The sequence below is a fragment of the Leptodactylus fuscus genome, chromosome 9 (genome assembly GCF_031893055.1).
Source record: "Leptodactylus fuscus isolate aLepFus1 chromosome 9, aLepFus1.hap2, whole genome shotgun sequence".
Taxonomy (NCBI): Eukaryota; Metazoa; Chordata; class Amphibia; order Anura; family Leptodactylidae; genus Leptodactylus; species Leptodactylus fuscus.
This window is the reverse complement of record NC_134273.1, coordinates 86,979,360-87,004,291: the sequence shown is the minus strand read 5'-3', so window position 1 is coordinate 87,004,291 and position 24,932 is coordinate 86,979,360. Positions and strand designations below refer to the sequence as shown.

Here is a 24,932-nt window from a genome sequence, read left to right as displayed (position 1 = left end):
AATCCCAACCAGGTCAGATTTTTGGCTGCCATTACCCTGCGTCTCTGCTGTCAGTGACTACTCACCGGGGTTCACTTACTTTGTGTCACCTCCAATATCCATCGGTGTCTCGGCATCAGATTAAAAAGACAGAATTTACCAAAATGACCAAATGTTTGTTTAAAAACATGACTTTTATTCAAGGAGCCCCTCCCCCACTCCAAATAATATTAATTAAAATATTAAACAGGATATAACAAACCTCCGTACACACGGCAGGAAGGGAACACTGTACCGAGCGAGCGCCGCCCCCGACACCACTACTGCCCCCTGGTGACTCTCAGCAGCACCAGTGGGCAATGGGCGTCACACCTTTCTCTACCAGCAGGGCGGCCCCTCTGGACAACGAGGACCTCGCTGCTACCGAAAACAGTAAAAAAAAGAAGAATTCAAGGAACGACAAATAAAAACAACCAGAAATACTGCGCTCACGTGTTTGTACAAGGGGCGAGGAAGGCGGATGTCACGTTACAGAGACGACATCCTGAGCAGCAAAGGGGTCGACGACGTAAACTTCTCGTATCTGCTCCTTGACAGAAACATCAGTCGCCCCTCTCCTCACTCCCCCCCTGGAGTCGCGACCACCTACCGCCTGGAGGAATGTGTAGCTGTAGGGGTCTGCATGACGTGGGGCACTGCTCCAGCCAGGAAAGGGTTAATCAAGTAGAAGGGGCCGAGAGGAGACAATGAAGTCCATGGATTCAGTGTAAAGGCAGTTTGGACCCCCCCCCCTCCCCCATTTGCCACCTATTGACCTCAAAGCTTTGTTGCAAGGTGCAAAAATAATGTCACCCCCTCCCCGAGAGACGGATGCAATAAGGCACTTGGGAGAGTTGATGTTGCCCGGGTCAGGGGATGGCAGAAGCAGGTCGGAGTGCCTTATTGCCACAACTCAGCGTCCATATTGGAAGTCCAGGTAACTCCCAGCATGCCTTGCTGCAGTCAGAGCCGCCCCTGGACACAGACCCTGAAGGCACAGACCTGGGTTATGAGGGGGGGGGGGGGGGGGGGTCGGGCTCGGTGCTAGATCAGCAGAGCAGAAAGGTATTGCAGCAATTGTCCTTCAGTCATAAGGGGGACCCCTCACCCCCAAAAAAGTAAAAACACATGGAAGTGTCCAAAATTCTCTCATACAATGTAAACAGTACACTCTCACCTCCGACTGCCCCCACCCCCAAGTCCAACCCAGACACTACAAACATTACTCATGTTGGGGGTTGGGGGTGTTGCAAAATGCCCATGGTGACCCTCCTGGATTTTAAGGCGTGAGGAGGACTGGGCAGTGCGAATTGGCAGTTATCCAACTCAAAATGGCCTCGATTGGGGGGCTATCCCTGTAGGACCCCCCTTAGGCACAGGCCAGAAGGGCTCTCCCAATGTATCTAAATATAAAACGGTACCGACACGTCCCAAACATGGGGGGTAAAAAGAGCCCCGTTATCTGGGGGGTGACAGCAGTCTCTCCAGGTACCCAGAGAAAGAATCCGAGTGTTTGTAGAGGATGGCGGCCAGCAGGACCAGGAGAACCGTTCCCAACGTCCGGCCGCGGGTCTTCAGTAACGGGACCACGCAGTTTGCCACGGTGGACACAAACACCAGCACCACGGCCATGAGGGCCAGCAGGATGTTGATGAGTTTGCCCAGAAGGTTTCGAGCCGTCGCGTTCTCCAAGCCCTCCAGCTGGACCACCTGCTGCTGCTGTTGCTGCAGCTCCATCTTGGAAATCCTGGTCTGACAAGCCTCTAGCGCCTCCTGCAGGACAAAACGTATCAGGTCAGCACAAGTGCAGGAAACGATTACAGAATCGCTCACAAAAAGCCACAATAGGTGAAGATTTGTTACAATTGCATCCGGCTGCTGAGTCTGACAGTTTGCTACAATGTATCAGTGCAGGTAAATGTATCAGCCTGGAGACAGAGGTTTAGATACGTCTCAGCAGTGCGACATAGCAGGTGTATCCAGGCTTAATAACCGATGTCCTAACCGTAGGAAGACTGGCGGGATCCGACACACATCACACAACACCCAGCACAGCGCCCCACAATGTATAAGGACTGCGCTCGGTATCACAGCTCAGCCCCGTTCACTTGAATAGGACTGAGCTGTGAACAGGCCACGTACCCAATACAGGTGACATCACACCAAACAGGGGTCAGACCCCTGCCAATCTTCAATAGGTGACCTATCTTAAAGGAGAAGCCCAGAAAACCCCTTTAACAAGAATGCTCTCATTCACAGACAGCAAGCAGAGATCTTGACCATGGTGATGCATCGATGGATTATTAGAGGTGACCGAACGTTTCGTTACTCTGTAAGCTTCATTTACATAAAGGTTATTAAGGACTGACGCAAATCAGACGACGGGCGCAGAATTCGGATGGGAGTCAATTTAGTGTCATTTGCATTGAAGGGATTGATGGATGTAAAGTGATGTAACGGGGGTGCGACGGGCGGCTGAGGATGGCGGTGACAGCTGTGCCGTGTATCAGACACCCAGATACGGTATATACAGACTGTACGAGCTCATCACTGCCGCAGTAATGGGGAAAGGTCACCTCTGACCAAGATTATTAACAACCTTCAGCTTTCTAGATGTCGCTAGACTACAACTCCCAGCATGCACCAGTGCTCTGCTGTCCTGGAGCCTCCACAGAAGTGAATGGAGCATGCTGGGAGTTGTAGTTTCACAACAGCCGGAGCGCTGAAGGTTGCTGACCCCGATCTACACCATTACATTTCGGTCTCTGCTTTCTGTGATGATATGGGTTGATTTTAACTATTGATTTGCCTTGTGTCCCGCAGAGGTCGATCAATGGTTAATCTCGCTCAGCAGCGCTGGAGACGTGTCCTCACCTGGATGTCTCGCGCCCTCTCGTAGGACTGGTAAGCGATCTTCTCCTCCATACTGGCCAGTTCCTGCTTTAGGTTGAGGATCTCGTTCTGGTGGAGCTCGGTCAGGTCGTTGAGCTGCTCCTCCAACCTCTCACATCTGATTGGACAAACAAAAGACGTCAGCGATACACAATGGAGGATTCATTTCTATCAGTTTCACAAATCCTCATCCACTCGTTCACCAAGAAGCTGCTGGCGGACATGCTGGGAGTTGTGGTTCTACAAAAGTCAGATATTAACCGCGTACCTCCCATTCTAACACTAGGTGGCGCTCCAGCCCTATATATCCATACACCGACCGGTCATTCCTATACATTACCAGTAGGTGGCGCTCCAGCCCTATATATCCATACACTGGTCATTCCTATATATCACCAGTAGGTGGCACTCTAACTCCGCAGGTCTCATCTGTATCAGCTGAACAGCGAATCAACAGAAAACCAGAATACATATAATAAAGCCGCTGCCGCTTCTGGGCGTAGAGAGCGGACGAGTGATGCGGTGATAGCGGGGATGTCGCATCACAGAGGCCGCGGATTAGACTTTATAAACATTAGAACGGAGCGGCAAAAGATTACACAGAACATCATAAAAACAAGACGAGGTTACGTAATTAATGAGCGGATTAATCACAGCGACGCGTTTACAGACTCATTACTATAGGACATAGCGGTGACTAACCCCGGAGATGGCGAGCGTCACCACATACTCATATACATTACATACATATATATACACGCACATACATTATATACACATATACATTACATATATATACACGCACATTATACACACATATACAGCAGGAACGTCATCTACTCATAAAAATTACATGGATACACATTCATCTCCTGAAATCCTCTGCACTGCTGGGGACCCTGCTCCTCACTCTCACCCTGTGACCTCCTCGATTAGGCCAGCACACTCCTCTCCTGACATACTCTGTGCTGCTGGGGACCCTGCGCCTCACTCTCACCCTGTGACCTCCTCTATTAGACCAGCACACTCCTCTCCTGACATACTCTGCACTGCTGGGGACCCTGCTCCTCACCCTCACCCTGTGACCTCCTCGATTAGGCCAGCACACTCCTCTCCTGACATACTCTGTGCTGCTGGGGACCCTGCTCCTCACCCTCACCCTGTGACCTCCGCTATAAGATCAGCACACTCCTCTCCTGACATACTCTGTGCTGCTGCTCACCTGTACCGCTCCTCTTGCAGGGACTGGAGGATGAAGGAGTAGTCGCTTTGATACTGAGTCCTGAGACCTTCCAGAGACTCCTCCAGTTGGTTTTGGGTTTCCCGCATCTCCTGGATCTCCTGAATCACCATCTCGAATCCCATCAGTCCTTGCATATCCAAGGTGTTTGTTCGTGAGCTCCCCCCTCCGCCCCCGCCGGGCCCCCCACTAGTACTGTTGGCCCCCAGTGATCCAGAGGTGGCGCTGGAGCAGTCCTCCTCGCTCCCGTACTTGGGACTAGCCTGAAACATGTTGATGGGTGCCAGGCTCTTCCCGTGCGGCGCCCCCTCCTCTCCTTGGGTCAGGCCGGTGGGATCGTCCAGGGATGAAATGTTGTCGCTGCTGCCAAAGCGGTTCCGTAACAAGGAGGCGATCTCCCGGGGCTTGGACACCACGGCCCCTGCGGCCGAGTGCGTGGCCTGGGAGAAGCTGGAGAGTCCACCCCTAACACTGTCCACCACCCCCTCGCTGAAGCCGCTCACTCGGGCCCCCACGTCCTTCAGGCCTTGATGCATGTCTCTTAAGACATCCTTGGGTTGTCGGGCGATTCCGTTCTGCTCCACCTCGCGCAGCTTGCGGTGATAGTGCTCCAACTTCTTCTGCAGCTGGAGGATGTTCTGAGAAGACTTCTGGTTCTTCTTCTCAAACACCTGAGGAGCAGAAGAAAGAAAGTGAGAAAGAAGAAAGACTGACACATTGTAACAAACCATCAGGACAGAGGTGAGGATGAGCTGGACAGGGGTCACCTGCGGAACCGGCTCCACCAGCGGCCATGTCCTGTGCTCCTGGACCCCGGCTATGTATATGCAGAGGGGGTAACAAGAGGGGGCAGCAGTTGTATCCAGCCCCTGGAGTCTAAGAGGGAGACCCCACTATAAGGCTGCGTTCACACTGATTATTCTGCAGGAATTTAGGTGGTTACACAATACCAGGGAAAAACCACAAACTAAAAACTCACCTATAAAGTCCCCAGACAATGAGCACAAAGTAATGGGATTCCCCTGGAAGTCACAGGCACCTTAAAGGGGTTTTCCAGGCTTATTCATTGATGACCTGAAGATCAGCGGCGGCCCGACACCCAGGAGCAGCGGCCAATCACATCACAGTCATCAGTCACATGGCTTGTTCACAGCTCAAGTGACTGGGGCTGAGCTGTAATACCGGGCACAACCACTATATGATGTATGGCGCTGTGTTTTGTTTTCTGTGAAGAGTCTGCAGCTGATCGGTGCGGGCCCCGGGTGTCGGTGCGGGCCCCTGACAATCTTTGATAAGCGAAGGATTGGTCATCAATTAAAAAGCCTGAAAAAAACCCTTAAAAAAACCCCCACACAAACCTAAAAATTAAGGAAACCCTGATCTTCTACGTGACACACAGCAATGGACCTGGGCCCACAAGCAGCCGTGTGAAGTCTACAGGGGAGTGTTCACACGTTGCAGGTTTTGTAGCATAATTTTTTGCAACTGAAAATTCTCATCAGAAATTTCTGCCACAAAATCTTTTGTGTGTGCACATACCGCTACCCGCTGGGTCCATATACATAGACTGGTGGGATTTTGGGACTTTCAGGGGTCTCACCTGCTTGATGCGCACGCCCTGCTGCCGGTCCGCGTTGTTCGCCAGTTTCAGGTACTCGGCCACGTTGTCGTCTCGGGCCGTCTGCTCGATTTTGATCTGTTCTGTCAGCTTGAGGATCTTCTGCTGCAGCTGTAAGATGGCCGCCTTGGTCCGCTGAGGGTCAGGGGTCCCGTCCACCGTGTCTGCGCCCAACATGCCCTCCGCCCCCGAGGACACCATACTGGACGCCTGCGAGAGGCCGCCGCCTTCTAACCGATCGAGCTGTAACGACATAAAGCATCGCAAAGGGTCAAAATGGATATCCAGCCAATATGGCGGCTACACAGGCGATCACCCAGCTTTCCCAGACCCCTGAAGAACAAAGCTGCCTAATTGTGCAGTCATTTCCTCTCCTGCCTACATAACAGCAGTACTGAGGGCCGTCACCCAGCTTTCCAAGAAGCAGAAAATGGAAGTAATGGAATTAGGAGTTACAGCAACCTCTGTCATCTACTGTTTGCTGGGATCTGTAGTTCGTCACGTTGTTCGGACAGACGCTCCGGATACGCCGCTTCCAGTAAATGAAGACTGTAATTAGCAGAGAGGAATTATCTCCTTAAAGGGACGGCCCCCTCCCCCATAACCAGGAACGCCAGGGAGATCCCGCAGGCGGCAGCGTCTGGGCACAGTGGGGTTAACCCTGCGTCTTCCTGGGTAATTGTATTAGTGCGGTCTCCGCTCTCCGCCCCGTGTAATCCTGTAAGTCTCAGGGTAGTCAGTGGTCAGGAGGCTGCGGGCCGGATTAGAGGTGCCCGGGCTCAACAATGGGCCATTCTTAGAGGTCAGAGGGGCCGTTATAGAAGCCCCCACAGGAGGGGGCAACGGGGGTCACATGACCCTTTATGGATCATATCTGGGGAAATATTTCATTACAACCACTGGGGTGACATCAGACTGGAAGAGATGGAAGTGGCAATGATCAGCGGCACACTGGCAACACACTGATCAGCGTCACCCGGGAACACTGGCAACACACTGATCAGCGTCACCCGGGCATAATCACAGCACAATGATCAGCGTCACCCGGGCACACTGGCAACACACTGATCAGCGTCACCCGGGCACAATCACTGCACACTGATCAGCGTCACCCGGGAACACTGGCAACACACTGATCAGCGTCACCTGGGCACAATCGCAGCACACTGATCAGCGTCACCCGGGCACAATCACTGCACAATGATCAGCGTCACCCGGGCACACTGGCAACACACTGATCAGCGTCACCTGGGCACAATCACAGCACACTGATCAGCGTCACCCGGGCACAAACACTGCACAATGATCAGCATCACCCGGGCACAATCACAGCACACTGATCAGCGTCACCCGGGCACACTGGCAACACACTGATCAGCGTCACCCGGGAACACTGGCAACACACTGATCAGCGTCACCCGGACACAATCACAGCACACTGATCAGCGTCACCCGGGCACAATCACTGCACAATGATCAGCGTCACCCGGGCACAATCACTGCACACTGATCAGCGTCACCCGGGCACAATCACTGCACACTGATCAGCGTCACCCGGGCACAATCACTGCACAATGATCAGCGTCACCCGGGCACAATCACTGCACACTGATCAGCGTCACCCGGGCACAATCACTGCACAATGATCAGCGTCACCCGGGCACAATCACAGCACACTGATCAGCGTCACCCGGGCACAATCACTGCACACTGATCAGCGTCACCCGGGCACAATCACAGCACACTGATCAGCGTCACCCGGGCACAATCACTGCACACTGATCAGCGTCACCCGGGCACAATCACAGCACACTGATCAGCGTCACCCGGGAACACTGGCAACACACTGATCAGCGTCACCTGGGCACAATCACAGCACACTGATCAGCGTCACCCGGGCACAATCACTGCACAATGATCAGCGTCACCCGGGCACAATCACAGCACACTGATCAGCGTCACCCGGGCACACTGGCAACACACTGATCAGCGTCACCCGGGCACAATCACTGCACAATGATCAGCGTCACCCGGGCACAATCACTGCACACTGATCAGCGTCACCCGGGCACAATCACAGCACACTGATCAGCGTCACCCGGGCACAATCACAGCACAGTGATCAGCGTCACCCGGGCACAATCACAGCACAATGATAAGTATCACCCGGGCACACTGATCAGTCACACATGTCCAATGGACAATATACTGATCAGCGTCACTCGAGCAAAGTACTCGGATCCTCATTACCAGGGCACACTGATCAGTCACACAAGTACAAGGGGCACACAGTGATCAGAGTCACCCGGGCACAGCGGTGCCACTGACTGTAGTCCTAGAGTAATAAATGCCACACACTGGGCACACTCACAATTATACCACAACAATTACTAATTACCATCTCTGGGGCATAAACCAGGCAGAATGATCACAGCCCCCGGGGCACAACAGTTGCCCGGGCAATTACTGCTAGATGTTGGATTGTGGTGCCCTGGGCACAACCATCCTGCACTGATCACAACCAGTGCCCCTCCTCACCCCAGCCGGGCATTGCTCCCTCCTCACATCTGCCTGGCAGTGCCCCCTTCTCACATCTGCCTGGCAGTGCCCCCTCCTCACCCCGGCCTGGCAGTGCCCCCTCCTCACCCCGGCAGTGCCCCCTCACCCCCCTCCTGGCAGTGCCCCCTCCTTACCCCAGCCGGGCATTGCTCCCTCCTCACATCTGCCTGGCAGTGCCCCCTCCTCACCCCCTCCTGGCAGTGCCCCCTCCTCACCCCCTCCTGGCAGTGCCCCCTCCTCACCCCGGCAGTGCCCGCTCCTCACCCCCTCCTGGCAGTGCCCCCTCCTCACCCCGGCAGTGCCCGCTCCTCACCCCCTCCTGGCAGTGCCCCCTCCTCACCCCGGCAGTGCCCCCTCACCCCCCTCCTGGCAGTGCCCCCTCCTCACCCCGGCAGTGCCCGCTCCTCACCTCCTGTTTGTGCAGTCTCAGTATTTTGTCCCAGTGCATCTCTCGGCTCGGCCGCCTCCTTCATACCGGAGCTGAGCTGCTTGTGAGCCACAGAGGTATGGCAGCACCTGAATGTGTCAATCAGGGGATGAGCTCCAGGCCCCTCCCCATGAGGCGGGACCACCCCCGGGGAAGAGGTGAACTAACCCTTTACTGCCCACAGAGATCACAGACGGTTTCACTATCACTTAGTGAGTCAGAGAGTAAATCATAAACCCGGGCAGAGACGTCACCACATCCCAGGACCGGCGCAGCGATGGCGAGTTTTGGTCTTATAGCGCTGGTGTAGACGTTATGTCTGCACACGGACCCTGCTCTATATCTCCTCTATAGATGGCCTGGTAGGTGGATCAGTGACCGTCCCCTTAAGGGCACTTGCCCCTTTAATTACCATTACACAGGTCACAGACATGTCAGGACACAACGCTGACTTCAGCCTCATGTATACAGCTCTGAGGTACCGCACTGGATATAGATCTATTCACACCCATTTGTAGCTCCGCAGTAGATGCCCAGTTATCAGTGACCGTCCCCTTAAGGGCACTTGCCCCTTTAATTACCATTACACAGGTCACAGACATGTCCGGACACGGCGCTGGTTTCAGATTTTACCATCATCTCCCTTTAGTTTCCATCAAATGCGAAAAACCTGAACAGTCCAAGGGGCTTATTCACAAGCAGCGGGGAAAAAACCTACCGTACGTGATGTGATCGGATAAACCGGAAGTCGCGGCGTTGTGAAGCAGAACACGTTCTGTCACCCGTAGAAACCGTATAGCCAAAAATGACCTGACAAAACCCCACAGAAAGCGGTAAAACATATAGTGTGAACGCACCCCAAGCGGTATAGTCACACAGCGCGACAGAACCGCAGGTTATTGCTGGACCGGTCACAAATCGCCACCACGTGTAAGAAGCGGCGAGAACGTGTCAGAAGTAGCAACAAACCGCGACCTGACTGCACCATGTGAACATACCGGCCAGATAGGGCGGCAACTAGCCACAACCTGAGCCCACCGGCCGCGCCCAATGCCGCAGTAATACTTTAATGTTACCTCCAAAATCACAACGCGGTGCCAGGAGTAAGCGGGGCGCTGGCCGTACCCTTAGGGCTCATTCACACCGAGCAGTCGGGATTTGGTTATTGGTGCGGATTGTACAGGGGAAAATTGTAAAATAAATTGGTTTTACCTGTAAAATTAAAAAACAGAACCAAAAACCGCTTGAAAGCGGCAGCCTTAAAGGGATGGTCCAAGGTAACTCATGGGGAGGCCGGGGATAAAAGAGAACAGAAAAACAAGCAAATAAAACACTGCCCCATGTGAATACTCCCCGATACTTCTCACAGCTGGATCCAGGCTACACAACGGGCTGTAACATCAGCACAAGCCTCTCCCTGCCCTGACACTGCGTTACAATGTATCAGTGCAGGGGAAACGTCCAAACCAGACTGGAGACAAACGTGTCGGCCCCTCCGCTCAGCATTAGGCAGGACTGTTCCCATTCACTGACAACAAGCAGAGAGCTCGCACAAAGGCACAAAGTTGTCAGATTTCATTACACATCTGTGTCACACCAGGCAGCGCCCCCTAGTGTCCCCCAGCCCCTCCATTAATCCGTTGCGTGTACGTTCCCGTGTGATAGCGGATTAATTCTGGGGTATAATCCAGTTATACAAGGTATGGAAACAAAAGTCTTCTTATATAATGTGTGTGAACAATGGTCTAGTATTCCAGGGTCAGCCGACACATAATCCAGGGAGATCCTGTGACGGACTACAACTCCCAGCATGCCCTGGACAGCCCCGCTATGAAGATGGGATATTATAGAGATGACACACGGTCCAGAGTTCTGAGTGTTCTGACCCCATTTTCCCAAATAAAGGGCTTATTTTTATCTGGGGGGGGGCAACGAGGACACAGCCCCCCCCCCCCCCTCCACATTCTTGTGCGTCTGCCAATCCGCTCGCCCTCTTGTATAACGCTTCTTTCCCCTATTGCGGTCATCACTAATTATGGACGGCAAAAAAAATAAAATCAGTCTCGGGCTCCTTTCCAGCCTCACGGGGTAAAGTGTGAACGGAGGACGAGAAGATGGGACTACAACCCCCAGCTGTCGGGAAGTCGTACCCCATACACAGTACGCCCCCCCCCCCCCTGCACACATCAAGTTCTGCAGCAGCTGTAGACGACCAGCCACCATCCCTTAGAGGGACCCCACCCCCGACAGTGCTCAGCCTAGCCTTATATTCACACACAGCAGATTTGTTGCAGATTTCCTGGGACTGTTCATACCCTTTGCTGCAAAACTGACCCCATTCAGGTGAATGCACAGATTATCAGTGCCGCGTGTGAATACTGCTCAAGGGTTATAAAAGGAACTGCCGATTCTTCTACAAATCTTAATTCTTACATATATTTTGTCTATAGTTCTGCTGACACTTGTAGTTCTGCTGCAGCTTCTTGTACAGAAACAAAAACAGGTCTGACTATCTGAGATGTCACAAATCTAACTCTGCTGTCTGTGGATTAGAAGAGCTGGATGGGCGCTAAACGGTTAATAGCGTCCGCCCTGAAGAGAAAGAGTTAAAAGAAACTTCTTGTCTCATGACATTATGGTGACAGGCCGCACAGCTCATGTTTATGGCATGAACACAACAGCTTGGGGAGTGACTTGTGGATCTCAGCTGATAGAGGAGGAAGTGACTCTACTGCCCCCCCTCCCCCCTCCCTATACATCATGGATGAGCGCCCGGGCAGGATCCCCTGTGTAAACATCCTGGAGTCAGCCGAAAGTGAGCGCACATACACACCTGCTCCTTACCTGTAATATACACCCCCCCCCCCCCCTTGCACAGACACGAGCTCAGACAGCGCCCCAAATATATATACACAGCGCCCCTGACCCCACAATATACAGAGCGCCCCAAATATATACACAGCGCTCGTGACCCCACAATATACACAGCTCCCCAAATATATATACACAGCGCCTGTGACCCCACAATATACACAGCACCCCAAATATATACACAGCGCCCGTGACCCCCACAATATACACAGCGCCTGTGACCCCACAATATACACTGCACCCCAAATATATACACAGCGCCCGTGACCCCACAATACACAAAGCACCCCAAATATATACACAGCGCCCGTGACCCCACAATACACACAGCGCCCCAAATATATATACACAGCGCTCATGACCCCACAATATACACAGCGCCCCAAATATATACAGTGCCCGTGACCCCACAATATACACAGTGCCCGTGACCTCACAATATACACAGCGCCCCAAATATATATACACAGCGCCCGTTTGATCCCACAATATACACTGCGCACCCCACAATATACACAGCACCCGTGACCCCATAATATACACAGCGCTGTCTGATCCGACTTCACATTTTCCAAGTCTAGACATGTAGTTTCCCACTCGGTATACAAAAAGGCGACAAATAATAATAATAATAATAATACATTTTATTTATATAGCGCCAACATATTCCGCAGCGCTGTACAATTTATAGGGTTCAGATACAGACATACATAACAAAGAACGTCATTTCACACAATGGGACTGAGGGCAAATATCAGAAGCCGAGAATATAATCCCGCCATGGACAGGAGGATGGGAATCAGTATACAGTATACAGCTGTGCGGGCGGCCGGCGCTCACAGATGGTGCGACACACAGACAGCGTATGTTTACTTCACAGAGTCAACACCTGAGCGAGATCCCATTCCTGTCTAATCTAATGCACACAACGGAGTAGTCAGCGACCATAAATCACTGCAGACAACATGGCAGGTGCAGCCGCTCAGCCTGACCAGGAGACACATGAAAGGATTTGTGATGTAACTTCTATAGGGGACAATCAATATGGCCGCCATCCACCACCCGCGTAACTTTACCTGGGTTCTGAATGGAAAATTTGCCATCTTACCCCTCGATGTGATACGTATACGGACGGTTACATTAGGGCATGTTCACATGCGACGTAAACACAGCGGACATGGCGGATAATATGGCGCGTTTTACGGTAGAAGAAAAGTGGATGAGATTTGTTTTACGAGTTTGCGGCATAAATGAACCCTTGGCGTCGGTTTATGGTCCGCAATATGACGAAATACAGTGTCCGATCCCGCGCATCGTCTCATTTTTAGGACTGCAACTTTGTGGAACCGGCGACAACATGGAGACAGTGATACAGGCGGCCATTATGTGACCAGGACCCGCTCTACACGTACATATATAACATGTATGACCGGCGCTGAGGCCTAGACTGCACACCACTAATCTACCTCAGAGAAGAACAGACCTTGTTACCCATGACAATCAGTCAGCGGCCTTCACTATAAACATGGAGTCTGACTGGTTGCCATATCCCTGAGGCCTGTATGGTCAGTCTGAGCGGCCATGTTGTAGAATTATATAGCATCACTAGTAGCTGGTTCAGTCACTGATCATCCATGAAGCAGCCATTTTGTTGACTAGACCTCAATGAAGTCATTAGGCCGTAACGTGGCTCAGGCTAATATGGCGTCCTGTAGTTTCTGTGACAACGCACTTTAGAGTTAGAAAAACATGGCTGCCTCTCCCAACAACAAGACCTCACCTCAGCTCTATTGTAATGAACGGGGCAGAGACGCAATACCACAGCCAGCCTGGAGACAGGGGTGGTGCTATTTTTAAGTTCTGGAAAACCCCTCCAAAATGCAGGAACGCCATTTCTGGAGCTGGGTTTGTGGGGTTTTCAGCAGCCATCCTGGAAAACCCCTTTAAGATAAGAAATAAAGTGGAGTAAATACGTCTCAAGGAGGAAGCAGAAGTGGAAAATGTCAGGTTAATAAGATGCGTGTTCACGGCTGGGCACATGCCTGTAATCTCACGGGTGACACGTCTGTGAAGGCAGGCACGGCGAGCGGAGATGGATGCCGATGGAAAGCCTGCGGGCTTCATTTACGAATTCACACTTCTTGACAAGTTAATCTTTAAGAAAAGTAATATCTCTGAGGATTGGGGACTGAGAAATAAGGTGGGGGAGGGGTCATTACAACGAGAAAAAATCCCGACAAAAAAAAAAAAATTCCCACAAAACATCCCGCATTGTCCTGAAATGTAAGACCGCGTTGTATCGAAAGTAAGGGGCGCAGTGTGGGGGAAGGGAAGTGACAACCAGGCTAAGCGCAATTCATGCGGCGCTGGAGTTGTCACTGTTATAGGGCTTAAAGGGAAAGTTCGAATTATTTAAAAAAAAAACAAAAAAAACTCCTAGTTTCTGGTTACGCAATGTGGTAATGCAGCTAAAAACCACAGGGGGGGGGGATACTGCAGAGACCGCGCCCGGACATGCGATTTTTCATTGCGTTTTGCCATGAGATGACGCGGCTCGCACCGATAACCTGTAACATTAACAACTGCTCACAATTCTGCATAGTGTGAACGCTCCCTTAGTTCAGCACCAGTTTATTGGGGTCCTTTTTGCTTTTGTTAACCCTTCATTGCTTAGTAATGGGGGTGTTAAATGTCAGCCATGACCTCATGTACATGAAGGGGATTATTTTTAAGGTTTTTGTCTAGAGCCGCCTCCAGAGCAGGAAGCATAACGCAGATCAGTTTCACCAGGACAATTCAATCTCAGCCTGGGAGTATCAGTGAAACAGCAGACATGGCCGCCAGCGAGCGAGGATGACTTCAGTGTAAGTAGAAGGAAGTGCACACAATGGTGAACAAGGTGACCCTTATCTAAAAACACCTGGGGGAGAAAATAAATCCTGCACACAATAGAGGGAGGGGGTACGAAGCTGCAGAGCTGCCCATGACCTGCGGAAACCTATAGGTGGGGAAATAAAAATGGCTGACGTGTGCTGGAAACATGTGCTGGAGGGAGTCAGAGCGGCACAGCTGTGTGTACCAAAGGTCACGGTAAGGCGGCATTATCAGCGCGGAGGGGTCATTAGTCTGTGATATCAGCAGGTTATTACCATATACAGCCATGTCAGATACAACCCCAAATACACACCAGATGAGATAAACCTGAGACGTGAAGGGTTAAATAAAAGTCGTAACGTTTACGTGAACCCCCCCGGGACGCACACAGAGGAGAGTGACGGAAAGTAATCAACACATCGCCTACGATTCTGATCGCACGCCGATTCTCTGGAGGCTGCAAAACCGGCTCATCATCTACACCAGGACCGTGTACTCCAGAGCCGGCTCGCCACCTGCACCAGTACAAGCTCGCCACCTGCACCAGTACAAGCTCGTCATCTACTCCAATACCAACTTGTCACAGGCACCAGTAACTGTTGGGCATCTACTTCAGGACAAGCTCGCCACCCAAGTGAATACAAGCTCGCCATCTACTCCAATGCAAGCTCGTCACCTGCACTAGTACAAGCTCGCTAACTACCCAAATACAAGCTCGCTACCTACCCCAATACAAGCTCGCCACCTGCACCGGTACAAGCTTGCCATCTACTCCAATACTAACTTGTCACAGGCACCAGTAACTGTTGGGCATCTACTTCAGGACAAGCTCGCCACCCAAGCGATACAAGCTTGCCATCTACTCCAATGCAAGCTTGCTACCTACCCCAATACAAGCTCGTCACCTGCACCAGTACAAGCTCATCATCTGCACCAGTACAAGCCTGCTAACTACCCCAATACACGCTCACTACCTACCCCAATACTTGTCACCAGCACAAGCTCGCTACGTACGCCAATACAAGCTCACTACTTACCCCAATACAAGCTCGCTACCTACCCCAGTACAAGCTCGCCAACTACCCCAATACAAGCTAGTCACCTGCACCAGTACAATCTCGTTATGTACCCCAGTACAAGTTCGCCAACTACCCTAATACAAGCTAGCTAAGTACCCCAGTACAACCTCGCCATCTACCCCAATACAAGCTAGTCACCTGCACTGGTACAAGCTAGCTACATACCGCAGTACAACCTCACCATCTACCCCAATACAAGCTCGCTACCTACGCCAATACAAACACACCACCTTCACCAGTACAAGCTCACCGCCTACACACTGAAGTGGATTTCAGACAAATTTCCTACATATAATGGGGGATTTGGTGGTGAATTGTTTGCAAACTAAATCAAACGCTTGCTGGTAGGAATGTAACGATACGTGAGAGGTGCGAGGTACAACGTGCCTCATGTTTATGTCCAGGATTCCTTGTAAATTGATGGCACGCTAGTCACACTGCCAGGATCTACAACAGAGGACTAACTATGGTGTGAACACAGGCTTAGATTCTAAGGCTTTTGGTAAATCTGAGTGACAGACAAAATAGTCACCACTTAGTAGGTGCCGGGGGCTGTAACCTGGGGGAGGCTCATAGGACAAGCCCTTTAAGTAGGTGCGTTACCATCAGTACTCTAGGAAAGCTGAGTCCATGCCATCATAGCGGCCATAACCCAGCTTTCCCATACACGGATATAACCAGTCTGTCCCTGGCACATGTGCCCCGGTCACCGTCATTGTGCCGTGTGCTCGTGTGAACAGCGTCCTGTCATCGCTGTGTAAACTATTATTGCAGCCATATAAATATAGGATTCCTAATTTAGGGATTCTCGTATAGCGGCGTGCTTCACTACGACTGATTCACTCACTGAGGAATGGTGACGCGGACGTGGGCGGGGCTTGTGGGAACCGCGGCGTACAGACAGGACGGGTCCGACGAGATGACTCAGGCGTAATTGTTGTGTCAAAACAGAATATTCTAAGAAGTCACTCAGGGCGAGCCTCTCCTTGGGATGGTACGGATAGTTCTCCATAGGGATATATACTATATATATATATATATATATATATATATATATATATATATATATATATATATATATATACATACACACTGTACCAGGCCCCGCCCCCTGCTGACTGTACCGATGATATCACACGCCATTCATTACCATCCGGCTGTGTATAATACTTAGACGTGATTCACCGCCCTGATATTTACTACACGGCCATCATCAATGACTCCGCACTGGCTGTTCTGTCCACCATGCTTTACACTGCAGCTCCACGGCTATGACATATAGTTTACATTCTAATGCGGTCTTATACTTCACTTATATTATTCTGACAATGTCATGTGACTGCGCCGGTTCATTGCCTGTGATCGATGGAACGTTTAGAGGCGTCAAGGTTCAGGACATTTTGGGATAACACCTTGCACCGACACGGCAGCTGCAGCCCAAGGCGCGGGCTCTCTATCCGATTAACCGCGGAGATGCCTCAACCCGTCCCAGTTGCTTAAACAGATTTCTTGCCAAAGTAAGCGGCGCCATGTTTACAGATCTGGAACGGTGTGCGGGCCATTTATAAGGGCGCCGTATGCAAAAAATAATGTTTGTGCTGCTGCAAACCCCGGCGGCCGACAATACTAAGCTGTGTGATCACCGCTGCGACGACCGCGCATTTCAGGCCGAGCAATGTTTTATTTCCTTTGTCATCGGGAACGTTTGCTGTTATTGTCACGCGCCGTCCTGATCTGTAACGGGGCGATCCCGATAATGACATTATACTGGCAACATCTGAACCCATGCACACAGGAACGACACCGCCGTGCCCGGCCTGTATGTGCCGCCATATGGTACCCCGACTACTCACTGCAGGCTGCAACGCTTCCATTCTGCAGGACTTCTTAAGGCGCTGTTCACATCTGCACCAGAGGACACATTCCGGATTCTATCAATGACTGTGTGCACTGGGTCATAAAGTGATTTGTGTGTTTTTTTGCTCAGGTTCTTTACGTAATAATTTTAATCTTTACATTTCTCGCCTTTTAACCATTAACCACACAATCCATACTCCAGTCAGATAGGAGCCGTATCAGAAGCCAATAGCTGTGGCGAGCAGTGCGCTTAGCTCTCGGGTGGCGCTGCGCCTCCATGATGGCTTGGTCAGTATTGTGCTATGCTCTCGGGTGGCGCTGCGCCTCCATGATGGTCTGACACTAACACCGATTGGCTGGATAATTTTACCTCTGTCTGATGGGTTGAGCTTGGCCTGCATGTACAAGACGGGGTAGCGCGGAATAGCGCCCGGCCACATGAGCATTTATCGGGGTTCTTTATATCAAGCAGAGGTCATGCGGTGAGCAAACCCGCCCTGCTCCAGGCGCTGACCTTACTTTTACAAAAATGGCTGCAGCTTTGTGATGGAAACAGAGAAAAAAGGGGAAAGCAAAAAACGCAATATTTACAAAATACCAGACCATGGGCTCGTTCACACCGTGCAGCTAAAGCTGCATAAGAAAGAAACGCATGTGGTTTACAGAACAGTGTTTGATTTTACAGGTTAGGCCATCATTATGCGATGGGCGGGTATCAGACACCCAGACCCCGCGCTGATCAGCTGATCTGTGTGCCCCTGAATCTGCTCTCCTCCTATAATAGGCGCAGGGCTGCAGTACCTGACACCACCACTATAGGGTGAATAGGTGCAGAGCAGCTTTGGGTGACAAGCGGGGGCAGGCGGTCCTCTGATCGGTGCAGGCACCCCCACTGCTCGGACATGGATGACTGTAAATGCACAGTGTGAATGCAGCCTTAGGTTCTGTTTGCACTTACATACTGCAGAGATTTTGTCTCCAGTCCTGGCAATGTGCAATGGTCGCAGTAAAAGTGACACGACCGCAAAGTGTGAATAGACCCCGACAGACGGTCCACATAGTACATTTCCTATTGCCACAATTTTGCTGTGAAGCGCCTTGAGGAAAGAAACAAAGGCCGTATTTACAGCACTAAACTGCGCGGTCTGAATACACCCTTAGGACAGGTTCACATTAGTGACGGGTGTCCGACCAGAACAGAGTCAGAAAACCTGGATGGAAAACTCCTGCAAGCCTGACATTATGGTTCAGTGATGTCATAGAAAAAATGGAGACCTGACAGACCCCGTAATATCCCCTTAGACACCATGATGCAGATGTGAACGTGCCCTTAGAGTGCATTCACACAGTGCAGGGTTTTTTTCACATAGGTGAACCAGGTTACGGGACTGCATTTTATTTGCATGCAGTTTTTTCTTCTCAGCACTGTGTGAACGCAGCCTTACAAGGACACACTCGGGATGACCCTCTCTCAGGGGCCTGCATGGGAATTCATTGCAGCCACAGGTGCAGGTCGCAGGTGTCTGAGGATCTTTCCAGCCCTGAGCTATTTGCAGACACTTCAGCGCTGATGATTCCTCCATGCAAACAATAAGCAGGTGCGGCCGAATTAAGAACAAACAGCCCCGGCTGCCCAAACACCTGAGCGCCCCAGACACCAACACAAACACGTCCCAGAGCTGGAACAAGACGAGCATTGTGAGCGCTCAGGACAGTCACACACAGGAGGCTGGGACTTGTGGTTCACCAGTACTGGAATTATACAGCAGCGCCCTAATATATCGGGGGGCGCACCGTGAGCAAGCACCTTATAAACTGTAGATGCTGGCGCATTTGCACAATTTTGGAAAACAGCTGCAAAAACTGCACCATGTAAACTCAGTCTAAAGCCATAACTCTTTTCCCATTAGCCGCAGCATCCGAATGTGCCGTTATAAGAATCGCTCCCTCTATAAGGGGTCCAATACTTTTGCAACATTAGTCTGGAAGCAAGGAAGGATGCAGAATGTTCAAATGCACCCTGACAATGATGCATGGGGAGGGGGCTAATCTTTTAGACCCCCCTCTATTGGAACAGCCGCCACTTCTCTGCCATAGATCATATAACTCATACCTTTTCGGGGGTGAGGTGCGGAGACGGGACAGCACAGACTATTATATGACCCCTTTTCCGATAGGGGATGTAGAGCAGTATACCAGGGCGCTGACAGGCTGCATAGTCACTGACTTGGAGCAGTAATGGGTTAATCTGCAGCACTTGAGAACATATCAGCTCTTATCACCTGTGTGGGGGAGGGGCCGCAGGTGAAGGAGCGACCATTACTCTCCACTTTAGGAATTCTGTCTGGTAGTGAATGTCTGAGTGATATAATCCCGGGGCCATGGCGAACCCTGCGGCTAAACAACGTATCCCGGTGTATGATATCTGTGTAATAAATCCCGCCGACACCGGGAAACGTCCAAAACTGGAGTTTAGTTACAAAATGTTGTCAGAAATCTACAGGACACTATGAGGTTGTCACAAAATATGGGGGATCCTAAAGGCAGTGGAGTCTGGAGGTAAGGACGAGGCTCAGGCGACCTGTAATACATCGGGTATTTCTGGGGATCCGGATTTTGTTCCCCATTATTCCCCTGTACAGGGAGCGACGGCGATGAATTAGCAGGAAGGTTAGCGGCGTATTGATGCAATTCCTACATGTCCCCAGCAGATGGCAGCACAGAGCTGTGTGTGCCCCATACGGTACACGGTCACTATAGAGCCATATAGTATTCATGTCTACACTGCTACCATCTGCACAAACCTCCTGACCGTGTCCTGAGGGGCTGCTGTGTTGTGTTTTTGTGGGTGCCTCTGTATGGAATAGCCCTGCAGACTGCACTACTGCATACAGCAACATAGAATAGCCCTGCAGACTGCACTACTGCATCATATAATAGCCCTGCAGAATGCACTACTGCATACAGCGACATAGAATAGCCCTGCAGACTGCACTACTGCATACAGCAACATAGAATAGCCCTGCAGACTGCACTACTGCATCATATAATAGCCCCGCAGACTGCACTACTGTATACAGCGACATAGAATAGCCCTGCAGACTGCACTACTGCATCATAGAATAGCCCTGCAGACTGCACTACTGCATCATATAATAGCCCTGCAGACTGCACTACTGCATACAGCAACATAGAATAGCCCTGCAGACTGCACTACTGCATCATATAATAGCCCTGCAGACTGCACTACTGCATCATATAATAGCCCTGCAGACTGCACTACTGCATACAGCGACATAGAATAGCCCTGCAGACTGCACTACTGCATCATATAATAGCCCTGCAGACTGCACTACTGCATACAGCAACATAGAATAGCCCTGCAGACTGCACTACTGCATACAGCAACATAGAATAGCCCTGCAGACTGCACTACTGCATCATATAATAGCCCTGCAGACTGCACTACTGCATCATATAATAGCCCTGCAGACTGCACTACTGCATACAGCGACATAGAATAGCCCTGCAGACTGCACTACTGCATCATATAATAGCCCTGCAGACTGCACTACTGCATCATATAATAGCCCTGCAGACTGCACTACTGCATACAGCGACATAGAATAGCCCTGCAGACTGCACTACTGCATCATATAATAGCCCCGCAGACTGCACTACTGTATACAGCGACATAGAATAGCCCTGCAGACTGCACTACTGCATCATATAATAGCCCTGCAGACTGCACTAATGCATGCAGCGACATATAATAGCCCTGAAGACTGCACTACTGCATACAGCCACATAGAATAGCCCTGCAGACTGCACTACTGCATCATATAATAGCCCTGCAGACTGCACTACTGCATACAGGAACATATAATAGCCCTGCAGACTGCACTACTGCATACTGCCACATAGAATAGCCCTGCAGACTGCACTACTGCATCATATAATAGCCCCGCAGACTGCACTACTGCATACAGGAACATATAATAGCCCTGCAGACTGCACTACTGCATCATATAATAGCCCTGCAGACTGCACTACTGCATACAGCCACATAGAATAGCCCTGCAGACTGCACTACTGAATCATATAATAGCCCTGCACACTGCACCACTGCATCATATAATAGCCCCACAGACTGCACTACTGCATACAGCGACATAGAATAGCCCTGCAGACTGCACTACTGCATCATATAATAGCCCTGCAGACTGCACTACTGCATACAGCGACATAGAATAGCCCTGCAGACTGCACTACTGCATCATATAATAGCCCTGCAGACTGCACTACTGCATACAGCCACATATAATAGCCCTGCAGACTGCACTACTGCATCATATAATAGCCCTGCAGACTGCACTACTGCATACAGCCACATATAATAGCCCTGCAGACTGCACTACTGCATACAGCCACATATAATAGCCCTGCAGACTGCACTACTGCATCATATAATAGCCCCGCAGACTGCACTAATGCATACAGCGACATATAATAGCCCAATGGAGGACAAAGGGAGACTCTTCTGGCCTCTGATGGGTAAGTGAAGACTATGGAGACACTTGTTATATGGACACCAAGCTGTTCCTGGTAGACGCTGTTCACATTGAGCATTAGAGACTTAAAGGGATTTTCCTTGACCTCTTTAATGATGAGCTCTCCCTAGGAGGGGCTGTCAGTATGTGATGTGATGGGGGGGGGGGGGGGGCAAGAGACCCAGGACCCCCTGTCTGAAGAGGCTGCACTGTCCTGTGCTGATGACATCACATTCATCAGTCACATTGTGCTGCAGCAGCTCAGTCCCATTCAAGTGATTGGGTCTGAGCTGCCATATCAAGCAGTGTCACCATATAATGTGCGTCGCTGTGCTTGGTATACAGTGAAGAAGATGCCGCACTCGTCCAAATGCTGTGGTCACTCCAACCAGCTGATCTGCGGATGTCCCGGGGCCTAAGGACTCATCATCCATAAGGAAGTCTTGGAGAAACCCTTTAATGGCCTGTCTACACAACATGTATCATGATAGGTTTCGTAAAGTGAAGCTCCAGTCATACAGCATAAATGGCGGACAAAGATGGCGGCGTGCGTTCTGCTGACAGACACTCAGGCTCATACGGAGGCCATTGCCTGGCGATCCCTTTGTGAACTTGCCCTTTAAGAAGCATCTTCTACCTGTGTCTATGTCCTGCAGGGGGTATAAGAATAAGCTGCGGCATCTTGTGACCTTCCCGTCACCTCGGCCCCAGCTCGATGGCTCGCTCCCCCTGCAGAGGAAACGCTGAGGTCTGCGGCAGGAAACCGCACTGCGAGGAGCGTAATGTACGGCGATATAAATACATACAGTAACGTGATGTCAGGCCTGCGGCCACTTAACTCCTTCAGTGCTGGGGCCTCCGCTGTGTTTCTATTCCTCCACTTTTCAGGAGCTCTGCTTGCCGCCATTGAATAGCAACGTCCCTCAGGGATAAGGAATTGATGTGAATGCAAACTATACAGAGAGACCCTGATCTCACAGCTGAGGGTTTGCAACAATTGTTTCCAGTCTAGACAATGCTCTGTGAGCTAAACCTCCCAGCCTCCACACTGATACATTGTAACTATCAGGACAGGTGCAGTTCTCTTGTTGTTACAATGGGGGGCAGTGTTGTGCACAGTCTATCCTGGCTACCCCTTTACCCCTCGCCCGGGTCCTCCTTCTCTGCCGCTATTAGACGGTGTACACACACGAGGGGTAAATATTTTGGCTCCGGCGTCTCCCTGTGAGGTCTGTCCCGGATGCCGCAGGTTTATAGTCAACATCTCCTCGCCATCCCATCCTGTACAGGGAGATTTAGGAGGCGCCGGTGCCCGGCCGCCATGACACAAACAGGGGACAAGACACGAGGAAACATTCACAGCACATTCCTGGACACGGCACAGACTCTGGTCATACTTAAAGGGATTCTCCTACCATTCACTTAAAGGGGTATTCATAATGTGATGGTCTACCACTAGGAGGCGCCACTGATCTCCAGAATAAAGGCTGCAGTGCTGTTCTATAGCTGAGTGTTCAGACCAGGCATCATGTCTTATCTGCTTTTGGGAAAGCTGGGTGACTGCTAATGGCTGCTAGGACAGTTAAGGGTTGTCACCCAGCTTTCCCAGGTTCCTGTAAGCCTTGTTCTCCAGTGATGCACCACCTGATCCTGTCTCACTGTTTTACAAAGCAGATCTACCATTCAGAGTTCTAGGAAAGCTGGGTGAAGACCATCTATGCAATGCAAAGTCCCAGCCACAACAGAAGAGGACAGCTGAAGGACAGCAGGGCCCTTGTATTCTGGCGCCCCCTATGACCTCTCAGTATATTACAGCTGTGGGGGAGTATACGGTCAGACACACATACGTTTTCGGTTGCGTCCTCCATCTGGTCTGTGATTGCGCTGCCCGGTGTAGTGGACACGTCCATGCTGCCGCCCGGCTCTGCTCACTCATTCTAGAAGAGACGGACGCACCAGCTGACCAGTCACATGGGATCAGAGGCAGCGCTAAAAATACTGCCGCCTCATTCCCCTAACACTGGTGACCTCCCTGGTCAATGCCCTCTGCTTAAAGGGACAGTCTGCATCTGCTCAGTGCAATCTAGGACTCTCTGTTATCAGCCTTTTCTGGACGGACATAAGCCCACTACTGTATTCTTCAGGACATCAGAAACTCATTGCCCTTGGTTCTGGGCATGTGGCCCTTTAAAGGGGTCAGGTTTAGAAAAACATGGCTGCAAAACAGTGCCACCTCTGGTTCTGGCTGGTATTGCAGTTTAGCTCCATTCACTTCTATAGCACTGAGTTTGCAATACCGGACACAAGCTGTGGACAAGTGTGGTGCATATTCTCCCCCGCTCCCCTGTATACTATCCTATAACAAGGCATTGTGCTGTCCCTCTGTAGTTCCTCCTGGAAATAGATCACAAAACTGATACCAGTGTTAGAGAGATGTTGTGGGACTTGTCTATTGATGATCTATCCTTACATGATCGGACCCCTGGGACCCCCACCCATCAGTTGTTTAAAGTGCATGTACTACAGTCAGATAAATGGCCGCCATGTGGTCACTTTCCTCCTCATAGTCCGCACAGTACTGACTCTTCCTCTGCCGTCGCCCCCTCTCTCTGGATTCTGCCCAGAGTCATCGCGCTGATATGACCCAGGTTACCTTAGAAAAACAAAACACCATAAAATAATTCCAACCGTGAGCAATAAAGCGAGTCTCAAAGTCTCCGGGTTACATAAGCTGGCGCGCGCCTGCAGATACGTCAGCGCTTCCTCTCTGGTTATTACAGCGGCAGGAGGAGGATTTTGACCCATCTCGGTGTCTCGTAAAACTCGCTTTATCTTTATTGCTTAGAAAAATAAGAGATAAGGACGATAATCGCTACTTACAAGGCTCCGCAGGTGACACCGCAATGCACACCGCCAGCAGGGGGCATGATTTTTATTCTTCCCAAAG

General features: G+C 50.9%; 1 protein-coding gene across 4 annotated transcripts in view; it reads right to left on the bottom strand.

Moving 5' to 3' along the window:
- Positions 1–553: 553 nt before the first annotated feature.
- Positions 554–24,932, bottom strand: part of TMCC1 (transmembrane and coiled-coil domain family 1) — a 59,146-nt gene continuing 34,767 nt past the window's right edge. For 2 of the 4 annotated variants that reach the window (XM_075286650.1, XM_075286653.1), the window contains 4 exons: positions 5,751–6,011; positions 4,133–4,821; positions 2,893–3,028; positions 554–1,791 (listed from right to left, as the gene is read on the bottom strand). In XM_075286650.1, coding sequence (XP_075142751.1) covers positions 1,477–1,791; positions 2,893–3,028; positions 4,133–4,821; positions 5,751–6,011 — 1,401 coding nt within the window. In that variant the 3' untranslated portion in view covers positions 554–1,476. Of the gene's footprint in view, positions 1,792–2,892; positions 3,029–4,132; positions 4,822–5,750; positions 6,012–8,736; positions 8,925–23,832; positions 24,108–24,932 lie in introns of those variants that run through there. The other 2 variants (XM_075286651.1, XM_075286652.1) reach the window with 2 other exon arrangements.